This window comes from Egretta garzetta, unplaced genomic scaffold, assembly GCF_000687185.1.
Source record: "Egretta garzetta isolate BGI_Z169 unplaced genomic scaffold, ASM68718v1 scaffold88, whole genome shotgun sequence".
Lineage (NCBI taxonomy): Eukaryota > Metazoa > Chordata > Aves > Pelecaniformes > Ardeidae > Egretta > Egretta garzetta.
In genome coordinates this window covers 2,326,430-2,339,989 of record NW_009260408.1, presented here as the reverse complement: position 1 = coordinate 2,339,989, position 13,560 = coordinate 2,326,430, and the positions used below count along the sequence as shown (strand labels likewise).

Below are 13,560 nucleotides of genomic sequence, written 5' to 3'. Positions count from 1 at the left end.
TCTGAGCAAAACAAAGATCAAACTTCAACTGCTATCTTATTTATCCTAAATTTTGAATCTTCTTCCACTGAAGAACAAAAGGGATATCAGAAAATCTTATTTTACATATACAGATACACTGAATATATATTTATATAAATATATATATATACACATTGAAAATATATATTCAACAAAAGAAATGACAGCATAATAAAGGCATTAATTCTCCTTACCCTTTGGTCAACACAAAATGAGCGTATATGATGCACCTGAGATATGATATACACAATATCATGAGCAGTGGGAGGAAAAAAAATTATGACATGTGAAAACTTCTTTCCTGCAGAATCCTAGTTTTGTCTCTCCCATCTTACAAAACAGCTACCACTTACTTCTCATCCATCATATCCCCGCTTCTTACTAAGCTGCAAGAAATGACAAAGTTTCTCTCCTCCAGTTGAATTTTCATTCAACTTCAATCTAAACATCTACCTGCACCACTTTATTGACTATTGTTAACTCAGGCACTAACGATCTAGCTACACACTAGCCAAATCCTCAGCCACATCCACATCCTCCTCCAATTCTTTTGCTTTTACACCACTGGCCACTGCCAACCATATGACAAATGGCTCTTGCAGCTCAGCTTTTTCGTGTTTCTTATGCTGTTGCTCAGATCACTTCTTCCAACTCTGACTTACTAGGTTTCTCTCCTTCTCCCCGTCCCCTTAGCAAAGCCCTTCTTTCCACACAGAATGATAAACAGCCAGTCCTCCCCTACTTCCCTTGCTCCTCATACATATATACACAGATGCCAATTATCCACTTATGTTATTACAATCATCTTTTTTAGGATGATAAACATTTACCTTCCTGTGATCTATCACCTCCTTCCTAATACTCCACCTTACTCCACCTAAATCACCTCTACTGGTATTAAGCTTTCACTTAAAAATGGCAGACAGAAAAAAAATTCCTCCTAAAATGTCTTCATTGTCCCATTTCTAGAACTGACATGAAATGCAGTTTTGGACTAGTAAAATAAACTCTTCTCTGCACTTGGCTACTAGAGTCTAAAGTCATGGGAACAAGCACTTCTCCTTTTTCTCTTACTAACTATGAAAGCAAAGGTTGTCGAGATTGTTTTGCTTCCTGTCTCAAGACAAACAAGCTATTTTCCTTTTGGTTTGTATTTTCACTAAACCCACTGTAGAATCAGGCAAGTTCCTTCTATAGAAAATATAATTTATTGTCGTGGTTTAACCTGGCTGGCAACTAAGCACCACGCAGCCGCTCGCTCACTCCCCCCCGTCCCTCAGTGGGATGGGGGAGAGAATCGGGAAGAAAATAAAAGGTTAGAGCCGAGGGCTGAGATAAAGACAGTTTAATAAGATAAAAGAATAATAATAATAGTAATAATGAGAATGATAACAGAATATACAGAATATACAAAACGAATGATGCACAATGCAATTGCTCACCACCCGCCGACTGATGCCCAGCCCGTCCCGAGCCGCGAGCAGTCCCCGAGCTGCGATCACTCTCCCCGCAACCGACCGACCCCCCCGAGCATGACGTTATATGGTATGGAATAGCTCTTTGGACAGTTTGGGTTAGCTGTCCTAGCTGTGCTGTACTCCCAGCTTGTTATGCACCTGGCTGAGCAGGAGAAGCTCAAAAAGTCCTTGAATAGTCTGAGCACTACTTGGCAACAACTAAAAACATCAGTGTGTTATCAACATTCTTCTGGTACTAAATCCAAAACACAGCACTATGCTGGCTACTGTGAAGAAAATTAACTCTATCCCAGCCGAAACCAGGACATTTATTCAGACTTTTTTCCTTTTTGCAGTACTTTCACTCTAAGGCTGTATGCCTTCAAGCCCACTTGATCGCTAATTGCTACAATTTTATCTATTACTAATCTTTTAAAATGTTATGTCTGTATATTTATGTCTCAATGATATTTCTTCCCTCCCCTCAGTTCCTGAAAATTGAGAAACTGTCATTCTTTTCCTCTGCTTTTCCTCTGCTCCTTCTTTCAAATCAGAGCAGTTTCCTCCACACTCCTCTGCTTTTCCTCTGCTCCTTCTTTCAAATCAGAGCAGTTTCCTCCACACTCCTCTGCTTTTCCTCTGCTCCTTCTTTCAAATCAGAGCAGTTTCCTCCACACTCCAATGACTGTACCTACTTTGGCAACTAAAGTATATAGGTGGAAACGTCAGCCACTTTAGCAGTTTGCAGCAAATTCGTTAGGGCTTGACTTTATTCTGGCTAACAGCAAACAAGTAGTTTCATTTTATACAAAACTTTTGCTCCATTTATATTCCTTCCATAGAGATGTATATTCTTCCTAAACATTTCCTATTCTTCCTTAAAAGGGCAACCCATTACTGAGACAGTGGGTTTAAAGTAATTTCCAATCACAAACACAGTGTGGCTCACCAGTCAGCATGGCCTGGACATAGCACAGTATTTCCATACACATTTTGTTTGCTTACTATATCAGAGTTCCCACTGCTGTTAAAATCATGTTTGATCGCTCTCTGTGGCCAGGCAGTTCTCATCTGTTCAGCTTTGCCATCTTTGCTGAGTCGTGTTCGGTCAGAATTCCAAAGCTCAAAACTTGAGGGCGGTAAGAAAGGTGGTATCACTGCTTTCAGTTTATCGCTGGGCAGCCTGGTAAATGGAGCACTACTTCTCAGCTGAGAGAGGGAAACAGAGAAATGGAAAAAGAAAAGAGCCTCTTCTTAAGAAAGATTACTGGGAGCTGATGATGTAGTTTTGAAATTGTAAGTTAAACAAAAAGATGGAGACAAATGCATTTTTAAACAAAATAAAATGGAAACAAGACACAAAAGTAGTACTCGTGAAGATGAACAACACATAATAACAGAGATAATCCAACAGACATTCTGACACCTGCCAGTACGCTCATTCATTTAGTACAATGAATACAGTTCATTAAATGGCAGAAACGATCTCTTGCTTCACTGGGCTGAATCTTGCTTCAAATTGGTTTTATCAGGAACGTTAACAATTAATTTCCAAAGAAATAACAAGGTAGTCACACAAAGTCACAGAATGGCAAGGGTTGGAAGGGACCTCTGGAGATCATCTAGCCCAACCCCTCAGCTAAAGCAGCTAACAACTACCTGTTCCTGCTGTATGTGTTCTCCAGAAAGAGAAACAAACAACACAACTGATGTGGCTCCATGGAGTTCTGTCAGTCACATCAAAAGGTACTCAATCTTAAAAACGAACATAAAGAATAACCAAACGTAATGATATCTCCAGGGAGTAAGCTGTAGGGGAATTTAAAGCTACAGCATAACAAAAGAAGAAATAGAAAAATACAAATAAACTTCCCAAACTAAATATTTCATTGTTGCCTCTACTAGTAATTTCTCACTTTCACATTGTACCATGTTCCATCCATGTTTTCCTCACAGTGTACTGCTTGTTAGCAACTAATCAGCTGTTCCATCTATTTTACTAATTCGTTGCTAATCTTACAAAGGTATGGGTAACTCTTGAAAGAAGTCATTACTTGTGAACAGCTTCCATACCATACTACTTGTGGTACTTCCTACTAAGAACTACTGATGTATCACAGCCTGTCAGTTCCTGTCTAGTGACTATAAACAAATTATAACTCTCTTTCCAGTGGTGACTTGGATAGAAGATTAAAAAAAAATAAAAATTATGTGAGCTGCATGACCTTCTGAGTAGGGCTGAACACACCAAGAACACTGTGACATACCATGGTTGTCAATAATTCATCATCCTTTCCTCCTTTTGCAGTGTTTACACCTGAAAAATATATAAATGGTGTTTTATTGTTTACATGCTCCTACTTTTGTTCTCAAGGATAGCTTATTTCTTTCAAATATTCAACCCCTTTACCCTCAGTAAGCACACAACACCAAGATTTCCAGTGACACTGTCATGTATCTAAATTTAAGCCCATAGTCTTATTTCACATCACAAACTGTGGGGATTTTGCATGGAGAACTGTACAATTTCAGCAGATGTGCTGTATGATTTGGGCTTTTCCAATCTCTTTCTCTCTCCTCAGAATTGTTTATTTATTCGTTTAAATGAATTGGGTTCATTACATAAATTAATTTATTAAAGATACTAACAACTTTTGAGTGACCTGCCTCCACTGTCCAATTTAACGGTGCTTGCTACAGAACAGTAACAGGATTAGATTAGTATTTTCCTGCTTAAACGATGCTGCGCTCAGCTTTCAGCACGATCAACAGTCACGAGTACAAACATCTCTCTTTAATATACTACAAATACATTATGTGTCTTTTTAGTTATATTAAGCTAAATAAAAAATAAATCCATAAATTAGAAATAGTATCGTCTTGACTATCCCCCAAGAGCTCACTTCCCACAAGAGAACTCTGGCTTTACCACTAGCTTTGTTATTTGTGATCCGAGCTGTAGAAGCATCAAGGTTTCCAGAAGTGTCCGTATCACACTGTGAAACTGCTTTTATGGTGGAATTTAATGATGGTTCAGGCTCATCAGGAAAAGGCACAAACTGATTGGAAGGAAATCCATGGCGCAACGTCTGAGTCAGCTTCAGCTTGCGGAATCGATTGGACATCCTGCTCCACCAAGACTAGATTGATAAGAAGATGTAACAATTTAGTTCCAATGAAAAGAAAAAGAAGAGGAAAAGAAATGTACAATTAAGTAATCCTTACAGCAGTGATAAATCTGTCAAGGAGTTTTTCAGATAAACTACAAAAGCAATGTTAAAGCAGCTTGCAATCATCAACGCAATCCTTCACCATAATTTGTACGCATAAGATTAATCCCTTTCCTTATTTTTCATCTGGCAAACACCTTACAGTATTTTTCCACACTATCTGGAAAGACAAGGTAGATAAAAGTATTAGGGCAATTGGAATAGGAACTTTTTACAGCTACATCACAAATACTTAATCTTCCCATTAACTTCCAATTTCACCATCCATTCTTACACTCTCTGGCATCAATGAACTGACATGTATATTTTCTGCTTTTTAGAGGTGTGCATAGAAATTCATCCGATCTGCATGAAAGCTTCTCCTTAAGATTTTCAAAATCAGTGGCAAACTGGAAGAGTTCTGATAGTATTCCTGTCAAACTGAAGTTCTACAATCCATACAGTGCTGCTATACAGATAACTTAAACCCTGCCAGACTGGAAAGACTATAAACTGAAAAAAAACAAGGCAAGGAAATAGCAGCTGTGAAAACAACACAAACCTCAGGACCACTGCACCTACAACCTCCATCCATACAGGTATCATATATGTGGAAATTGTTACATGAAAGCACTGTCTTTGCTCAAAATAAAATTTATCCAAGTATTTACAGACTTACACATTTTTACAGGCAGACAGTGCAAGATGCCTCAAGTATTTTACAGGACATTTCTCTAGACTATGAGAGACCTATAGGCTATATTAAGAAGACCTATGCAATCTGTATTAAAAATTATGTGGCTTGTAGGTAAATCAGTTAGATTATAAGTATCTTCTGATTATTTCTTAGTAAACCTTCTTCTTCCCTTTCTGGGATGCTTTTAAAAAAGATAATGAAGTCATGTAAAAGTGATGATACTTCACCAAGGCAGCTTTATGTGATATCCAACTCAGATAGGACACTTTCCTAGTTTATTCTTAGCCACCCCTTCTCACCATACATATTCCCCTCTCTCCTTGGCATTTTTCAACTGGTTACTGATATAGGTCTTCCCAACTGTCATACTGTAGAAGTAACACAAACTGTAAACTTATTCCCCGTAAGCCAACCCTTCTAGAAGATGACCATTAAAAAGATTTTAAACCTGCACAGAGCGTTAATAATGGATAGAGTTCCCAGACCTTTGTATCTCTTTGGAGCCATAACCAATAAAGATTTACATTACTTTCAGCAAAAAAAGACCTGATGGAAAAAGGCAAGAGAGACAAACAGTTTTGAGAAAACAATAAAACCCACACAGTTCAGCATTTACTCACCTTCCAAAAGGAACTGAAAGGGGAAAAAAAAAATCCACCTAGTTTTAACACAGAGTACAATGAGCTTACAAAAGAGACTGCTTGCACAATGTGGTTTGGTTTTGTTTGCTGAAGCTGGCTTGCTTCTGTAACAAAGATCACTTCTAAGTTCCTGTCATCTTTGTTACTCTTCTTCACAGTGCTGCTGCTTCATTAATGTATGCTTGCACCACAAACTAACCCAAAATGGATTAAGAACAGATGCTATGTTACCATATAAAAAACTACTGTTCTCTGGCAAGAAAGGAATGATGGTGGAGAGGTTCCTCTTGTCCTCTGGTGTTCAGAGTATGGCGGTTTGAGCTCTGGGAGTTTCCAGTCTGCTGCTGCAGAAGGTTGTGGCCTCTCCATATACCCTACTTCATCACACACATGCAGAAGCTGGAATAAAGCTTTAAACTAGATTGAAGCAGCCAAGTAACAAAAATGCATTTGTGGTTAAAAATAGCATCTGTCAAAAGGCTGAAATCTAGTAGCAGTGGGAGAAGGCAATATTATCAAAGAACAGAAAAATGGTGCTGACACTTGAGAAACACCTTAGACATTTGTAACAATAATAGGAATGTAAGAATAAGAGGAAGAACTGGAAATCTCTGCCCTCAAACAACTTTAATCTAAAAAGGAAACTGAATGTGATAATTCACGCTGCTCTAGTACTGACATTAAGAGTATGACTTGCTGAAGAAGCACAGGCAGAAAGAAGAGAGAGAAAATAAAATTTCTGCATATGGAAAAGGCAAAACTTTGTTTTCAAGTCCACAAAATGGTGAGAAACAAAGTAGTTAACAGTTCCTGTGTGAAAGGAGTAAAGAATGAGATCATGGTTATCCACTACATAATCAGTAGGTAAAGGAACAAAGGCCTGTATTATGCATAAATTACAAATAAAAGATATACACAACAAAATAAAAAGTCTACTATTTAATGACAAAACTGATCAAACAGGAGACACTGAAAAGGGTTTGGTTTTTTGAACTTTAAAAACAGCCTACTTGTGATCAGATATTTTAGTATGAATACCATTAACAGGATGAAGGTAGGAATATATGTGCATTTGCTTAACACAGTAAGAATATTTAAATGAGCTTACACAAAATAAAACTAGACAAGACTGATTAAAATTACACTAGAGTAATTACAGAAAACATGACCTCTGAACAAATATTGATTATCTTCAAGATAAGTTAAGAGGATGGAAGAAGTTACAGAAATCAGGCCAAAGGCAAATACATAATCACCTCTACCCCAAAGAGGAAAATCTGAAAATTTACTGATCAAAAAGCTTAACTTGAAAGGACATAATTGAAAAAACTTTGTACATCATCACAGCTCATAAGAGACAGCTGGCATGGGTTTGTTGGGAATAAATCCCACCAAATCAATCTCTCTGACAGAATAACTGGTCAAGAGGGCAGAAGGAAGGAAAAGCTGTAACATAGCTTAACTTTAATAAAGCTTTTATTGCTATTCCATGTAAAGTTCCTCGAAAGACTGAGGAAAATATGGTTCAAGTAAAATTAATATAGGGAACGCACCATAGCCAAAAAAACATACTAAGTGACAAATTACCAACAATTTGATCTCAAATTGGGAGGACATACTTCGTGGAGTGAAACAGGACTTTGGAAATGTTCATTAACAGCAGCAACAATGAAACATAATGTATTTTCCACAGTCTGTGGAAGACATCTATCTAGACAGTTTTGTGAGCACCTTAGATACTCTAAATTTAAACATCAGCTAATTGACATTATTCAGTAGGGGTCAAGCTGACATGTAGAAGAAGAAATCAAGTGTACAAATACAGAAAAGGAATTAAGTAGCAAAGCATCTGTACTAAAGAAAAAAAAGAAAATCAGAGTTGTCACATCACAAACTAAGTAAAGATGCGCAGTGCCTTACTGCTGCAAAAAAGGTGAATTTCACTGATAACAGCATGAAACACATAACTCTGCAAGTAGTTTATGTGTACCACTATGTGATACGGAGACCCTAGTTGGAATCTCGTGACTGGTTTTGGATCCCTCGCCTTGGACTCAAGGAAATTGTGAGATACACCATAATCAAAAACTATTCACTTAAATAAACAATGGCAACAACAACAAAACAAAGTAATACTTTTTCCTTCTCTTTCGCAAACAGACAACGTAAGTGGCAATATCTTTGTTTAAGTGGCATACACTTGTTCTGACTCTATGTTGTTTCCTACTGGACTACAACCAATTTCAAGTTAAGGATACAGCATGCCAGGGGACATGTAAGCCTGAATTACACACTCTTCCACTCTTCATATTAAAATCTCTGCTATGATCTTCTTAATTTTCAATGCCAATAACCTGTTTCCATTTATGGTTGAAATGAAGTCTACCCTCTGTCCTAGAGGTAGACAAGAGATAGAGCCTCTCAGTCTCGGGCTGTCCCACACAGAGTCCCGAGTATTTTCAAGTACATTACCAGAGCTTCAGTTTCCATCCTACACCATCCTTCCTTCTTCTAGGGTTTACTAAATACCATGAAAGTAAAATAAAAGAACTACTGCTGCAATTCCTATGTAGAACAAACATATAAATAGGAAGTTCCTCACTATGTTAGGAGATATCAGTCAAATCCCCATAACACAACCAGTCCAACTCCAAAAAAAGAAAAAGAAATTACCAGAGAGTATAAAAACAGTCTACTAAAATTGGAGTACATTTGGATTTTAAAGGCAGATTTAAAGTTAAGACTGTAATGGAAATTCAGTTCCAAACTTATGAACATGGTACCTTCCACTGCTTAATTAGGAGATTAATTTCTAGGCACTGAAATGCTTTGATGCAAACTCTTCCTTAGAAGTCCTCCCTTTGCCTTGCCATCTGACAAAAAGAAAGCCGAACCCATGCTATGTTTCATAAAACCAGGAAGCACTGTCAATGAGGAATTCAGAACACACACACCCCCAAAAAACCCAGTTACACATTAAAACCAAAGTACTTCTTAGGAATTACTTTCTCTGCTTCATTCATTACAGGAAACAATGCATTGGATATTTATTAAGAATAAATATATTTACCTTTAGACCTCCTTTGTCATCTGGCAACATTGGGACATTTAAGGATTGCCTACTTCTGGAACAAGGCAAAGATGATCTGTTGTTCAGTTTATTCCTGTCTCTGTCTACTTGCATGCATGCTGATGCCAGTAATCGTACAAGCTCTGTGTCTAAAAGAAAACAAATTAAGGTAACATTTAGTCTGTTTTGCCTTCCCAAATTGTGACTGATACGCTGACACTTTCCCTATAAATCCCTTTTAAGTACTAATTGATTTACCTCTCAAACACAAAGTAGATGAATCCCCAAAACATTCTTTCCTGACCTAGGTTTCCCACGCCTTCTCCCCACACAGTGGGCTTCAGCCTTACCATCACCTCTCTAAAGGTATTTATCAACATAAATAAGCATGCTATTCAACTGGAATCAGTCATGTGTGACCAAGTGAACTGCCTCCTCTTGCACTTTGTAGAAGAACAATACTGTGACACTGTCTTTTCTCACCTGACACAGAAGAGAGTAGAGAAAAATGAATATTCTTTCTTCAAGCGCAGGTTGCAGAAAAAAGCTTGAAATTAAATCCCAAAGAGAAAGTAGATGTTCAGCCTGGACAACGAAGGGACTGAAAAGACGTGGTAAGAAAAAAGGTGGACAAGAGAAGCAAGGAAAAAAGAGAGGAAGAAAAAAGAACAAGCATGAGATGAAGACAGGAAAGCAAAAAAATATTCTGTAAATCTGTATTTTATATAGAAGTCATGAAAGACTTTCAGAAGGACAGACAGAACTGACCTATTTATATGTATATATAGACAGACATGTAACTAGACAAACTACTCTGTCCTACATTAAGTTAGTTATAAAATAATTCATTGTATTTATTTTCTAAAATTTCATACTATTAGTGATCTACTTTTGACAAAGGAAAGGTATCTGCTAGTGACCAAAACCAGCATACTGAGTAAATACAGAGAAAACAAACATTAATTTCATCAGCAGTAGTGTTTTTTGGCTTCAGATAAGGCAATTTAGGTACCAGGCAAGGTTAACAACAACAAATCATATAGGCAAAACAAACTATAACAAAAACTAAATGTGTTGCTTTGAAGTTTCCCCAAAAGATGCTGCCTTTTTCTAAAGCACGCCCATAAAAACAACCTGGACCCTGAAGTGTGATTTATTCTCAACCTTTACAGGTCTAGTGGGAGGTTCAGCCAGGAGTTCACTAGTTTTGTTCTCACTGCACCCTCTTTGTCCTGTCCCTTTACTGCTGTTTACTTAGTGGAAATTTCTAGCTCCAGTTCATAGCTCTGTGCTACTGACACTATAGAATACCTGAGCCACCACAGTCAAATGCCACTGAACTGGCTCTGGCAATACAAACAACCCATTTTGGAGTGTCTTCAAAGGCAACAGGCAAGAGGAAAAACACAGGCAAGAGGAATGCACAAAATCTGTTCTCCCATAAATGTATACACTCATCTAACCAATTAACTCAAACCCCACCATTTTCAGGCAGTATCCTTTCTTGGTCCAGTCCAGTCCAAACCTCAGAGGATACTTCCTAGCAACTTTAATGTATTCTTTAGCTTGAAAGGAATGTTTATCTGTTTATGTTGTACATTTCCTCAGTGCTCTTTGAAATAACATACCTGGATCATTCAGCAGCATTATCAGGTCAAAAGCTGTGTATCCATTTTTTGCACGAAGATTGACGTCAGCTCCTTGATTTAACAAATACTTTACAACATCTTTGTTTCTTTAAGGGAAGAAAAAAAGGCATTGCTCATGTTAAAAAAAAAAAAAACAAAACCAAAACAAAACCACACACCCCTAATACTCCATTTTCACCCTTTGTTCCTCAATTAGAGGTCAGAGTTTTACTTTTCTATAGCTAATCAAATCTAAAATTTGTTCACAAGCTATTCAGAAGCTCCCATGATTTGTCTGTCTGTCACTGTTTACTCACTATGACTTACACTAATCAAGATGCAGAAAGTCAGCCTAAAAAACCTAATCTGAAAGTCAGTTTCTTAAGCTGACCCCTTGGAACTGATTCTGGAATTTGTTGCTAAACATCTTCCCAATGAAAGGCCATTAAGGCCTACAGTAAAAAAGCAGATGGAAAGATAAAGGTCAGTCCAGTAGTCATTGTACACCATCACTAATACTTCAACACAACTTCATATTCAGAACAGGTAAGAAAGCCAAACTGACTGAAGATGAATTCCAAACAGTACTTCACTTAATTAGAGATATAAATTATATAATTGAGAAGGCACATTATCACTTCCTGGAGATGTTTAAAATGCAAACCCAATTAGCATTAAATGATAACCAACACAAACACCTTCCAACAAAAGCTCATAAAAGCTAGTTGTATAAAAAGGAACTCACCATCCCATTCCCGTTAGCCCCTCTCATACACCTGAATAAATAAGCAGGACTTGCCTAGTGAGTTAAAAACAATACCGTAATTCAGCCTACAAAATAAGCAAACAGACAACAAAGCTAGGGAAAATACATTTAATACAAAACTCCTCTTGAGCAGAGACTGACCTTGAGTAAAAACAAACTCTGACATGCATAAGCAACACAGAGCAAAAATGTTCTTAAGTAGCAATAGGTGACTGCAAACTCTAATACTGAAGCTGACACACAGATCTCAACCTCTCCACTTCAGAACATTACTTCTCATCATACAAAGTTTTCACTTCTGAACTCACTCCAGATAAAATCAACCCAAAATGGAAGAGGAATGTTCCTCCTCTCTTCTAATAAAAATTCTGCTTATCCCCACCACAGCTCCTCTGCATACTTCCCATTACTCTTCTCTTCCTTAAAACTGTGTCATCCCCCCATACTGCTTTCCAGCCCTTGCACCTTGAGGGCGCATAGAGACACAATCCTTTAGTGCCCCCAGCTCACACACACCTTGCCTATTCCCTCCTTCAAACCAGACACCCTCCACACCACTGTTGCTCCTGAGAAAGGGTAAGCTGAGGCTCTCCAGAGGCTAAAGATTTCTAGCTGCTACAAAAATTCGCAACTGGCACATGCCGACCAAGGAGAAAGGCTGGGATGCAAAGCATAGAATTAGAAGAGTAAATATTTATTCATGCACATGAGATGTCCCAGCCACACTGGGACACCCCAAATGTGGTTTTACACAGGGCTCTGGTACACCTTGAGCGTTTAGGTACAACGCGATTTGACTGATCCACACTACTGTTTACTAATAGCAATACTTTGCAAGGCAACTGTATTTCTGCAGCATTCTTGCTGCTCATCTGTTGATCCAGATATCCCTGTAGTCAGTTACTGATCTATGAGGTCAGACAACACTGGGAAGGTTTAAAAGACGTGATAGAGGGGCTATGATACTGGTGTTATCTTGGTTGATTAGGGCTATCTTTTATCCTTCATGGACAGCTCTAAATTTCCAAGAAGCCAAGTCCTTATTTCCAGGGCTGGGATGTTCTTCTGGTCCTTCCACTGAGCCAGAGTATTTTATTTTGTTTTACTTAAGCATGAACAATACCAAACTCTCCACTAAAATTCCACTGTCTCAAACATTTAGAGTATTATCCAAGTTAAACATAATTCATACTATAAAGACCACTTGATATAATAGGGAAGGAATAGGGAATTTTTTAACACAGTCCTCTGGGAAACTGAAAGGGCAGTATCTGAACACATGTAGAACTCAGCTGCACTCTGTGCTTCCACAGACAAGAGGAGTGCCTGAGTACCGGCAAGGGGACATGCCAGCAGCCCTGCACATCACTTTCTGCTGGCTGTTTCTACTCCAGCTGTGCACTGGGGTGGCTGATGCTAAATGAAACGGCCACACGAGAAAAACTGGTCTTCAGGCACAACTGTGAAATGCCTGTTGCTACTACCAGTACTGCGCTGGTGAGGAAGCAGAGAATCTCATCTTATGTAGGTCCCAGGAACTACTTCAGAAAATTTTTACAAAGCAGTGAAACTTGACCTCCTATTTTTCCCCTCTGTTGCACTTTCATAGTCCAATGACATCTGCTGATTAAAAATAAAAGCTGGAGCAGAATATCTGCACTCGTACAATTAATGTGAGCATTACCAGGCAGTGAAGTGAAACTTCACCTTGCTGAGGGCCTCGTCTACAACAATGGAGAAAAGCTCACCTTCCTAGACCAAAAATCCTGTATTCAGACAATGACAAGTATATGACAGAGATCACATGTGAAGTACCAGGCCAATTTCTGGGGTCTGACTCTTAAGGGCCTACCTGCATTTATAAAGTAGCTTTAGAATCATAGAATCATAGAATCGTCTAGGTTGGAAAAGACCTTTAAGATCATCAAGTCCAACCGTTAACCTAGCACTGCCATCCCACCACTAAACCATGGCCCTAAGCACCTCATCTATCCTTCTTTTAAATACCTCCAGGGATCAGGAATCCACCACCTCCCTGGGCAGCCCATTCCAGAGCCTGACAACCCTTTCA

At 38.3% G+C, this 13,560-nt stretch overlaps 1 protein-coding gene across 1 annotated transcript in view; it reads right to left on the bottom strand.

The window, feature by feature from the left end:
- ANKS6 (ankyrin repeat and sterile alpha motif domain containing 6) overlaps positions 1-13,560 on the bottom strand; it is a 43,986-nt gene that overhangs the window by 14,292 nt on the left and 16,134 nt on the right. The window contains exons 5-9 of the mRNA XM_035899013.1: positions 10,724-10,830; positions 9,096-9,244; positions 4,408-4,618; positions 3,746-3,795; positions 2,484-2,687 (exon numbers count right to left, since the gene is read on the bottom strand). Of these exons, the coding sequence (XP_035754906.1) occupies positions 2,484-2,687; positions 3,746-3,795; positions 4,408-4,618; positions 9,096-9,244; positions 10,724-10,830 (721 nt within the window). The remainder of the gene's footprint in view (positions 1-2,483; positions 2,688-3,745; positions 3,796-4,407; positions 4,619-9,095; positions 9,245-10,723; positions 10,831-13,560) is intronic.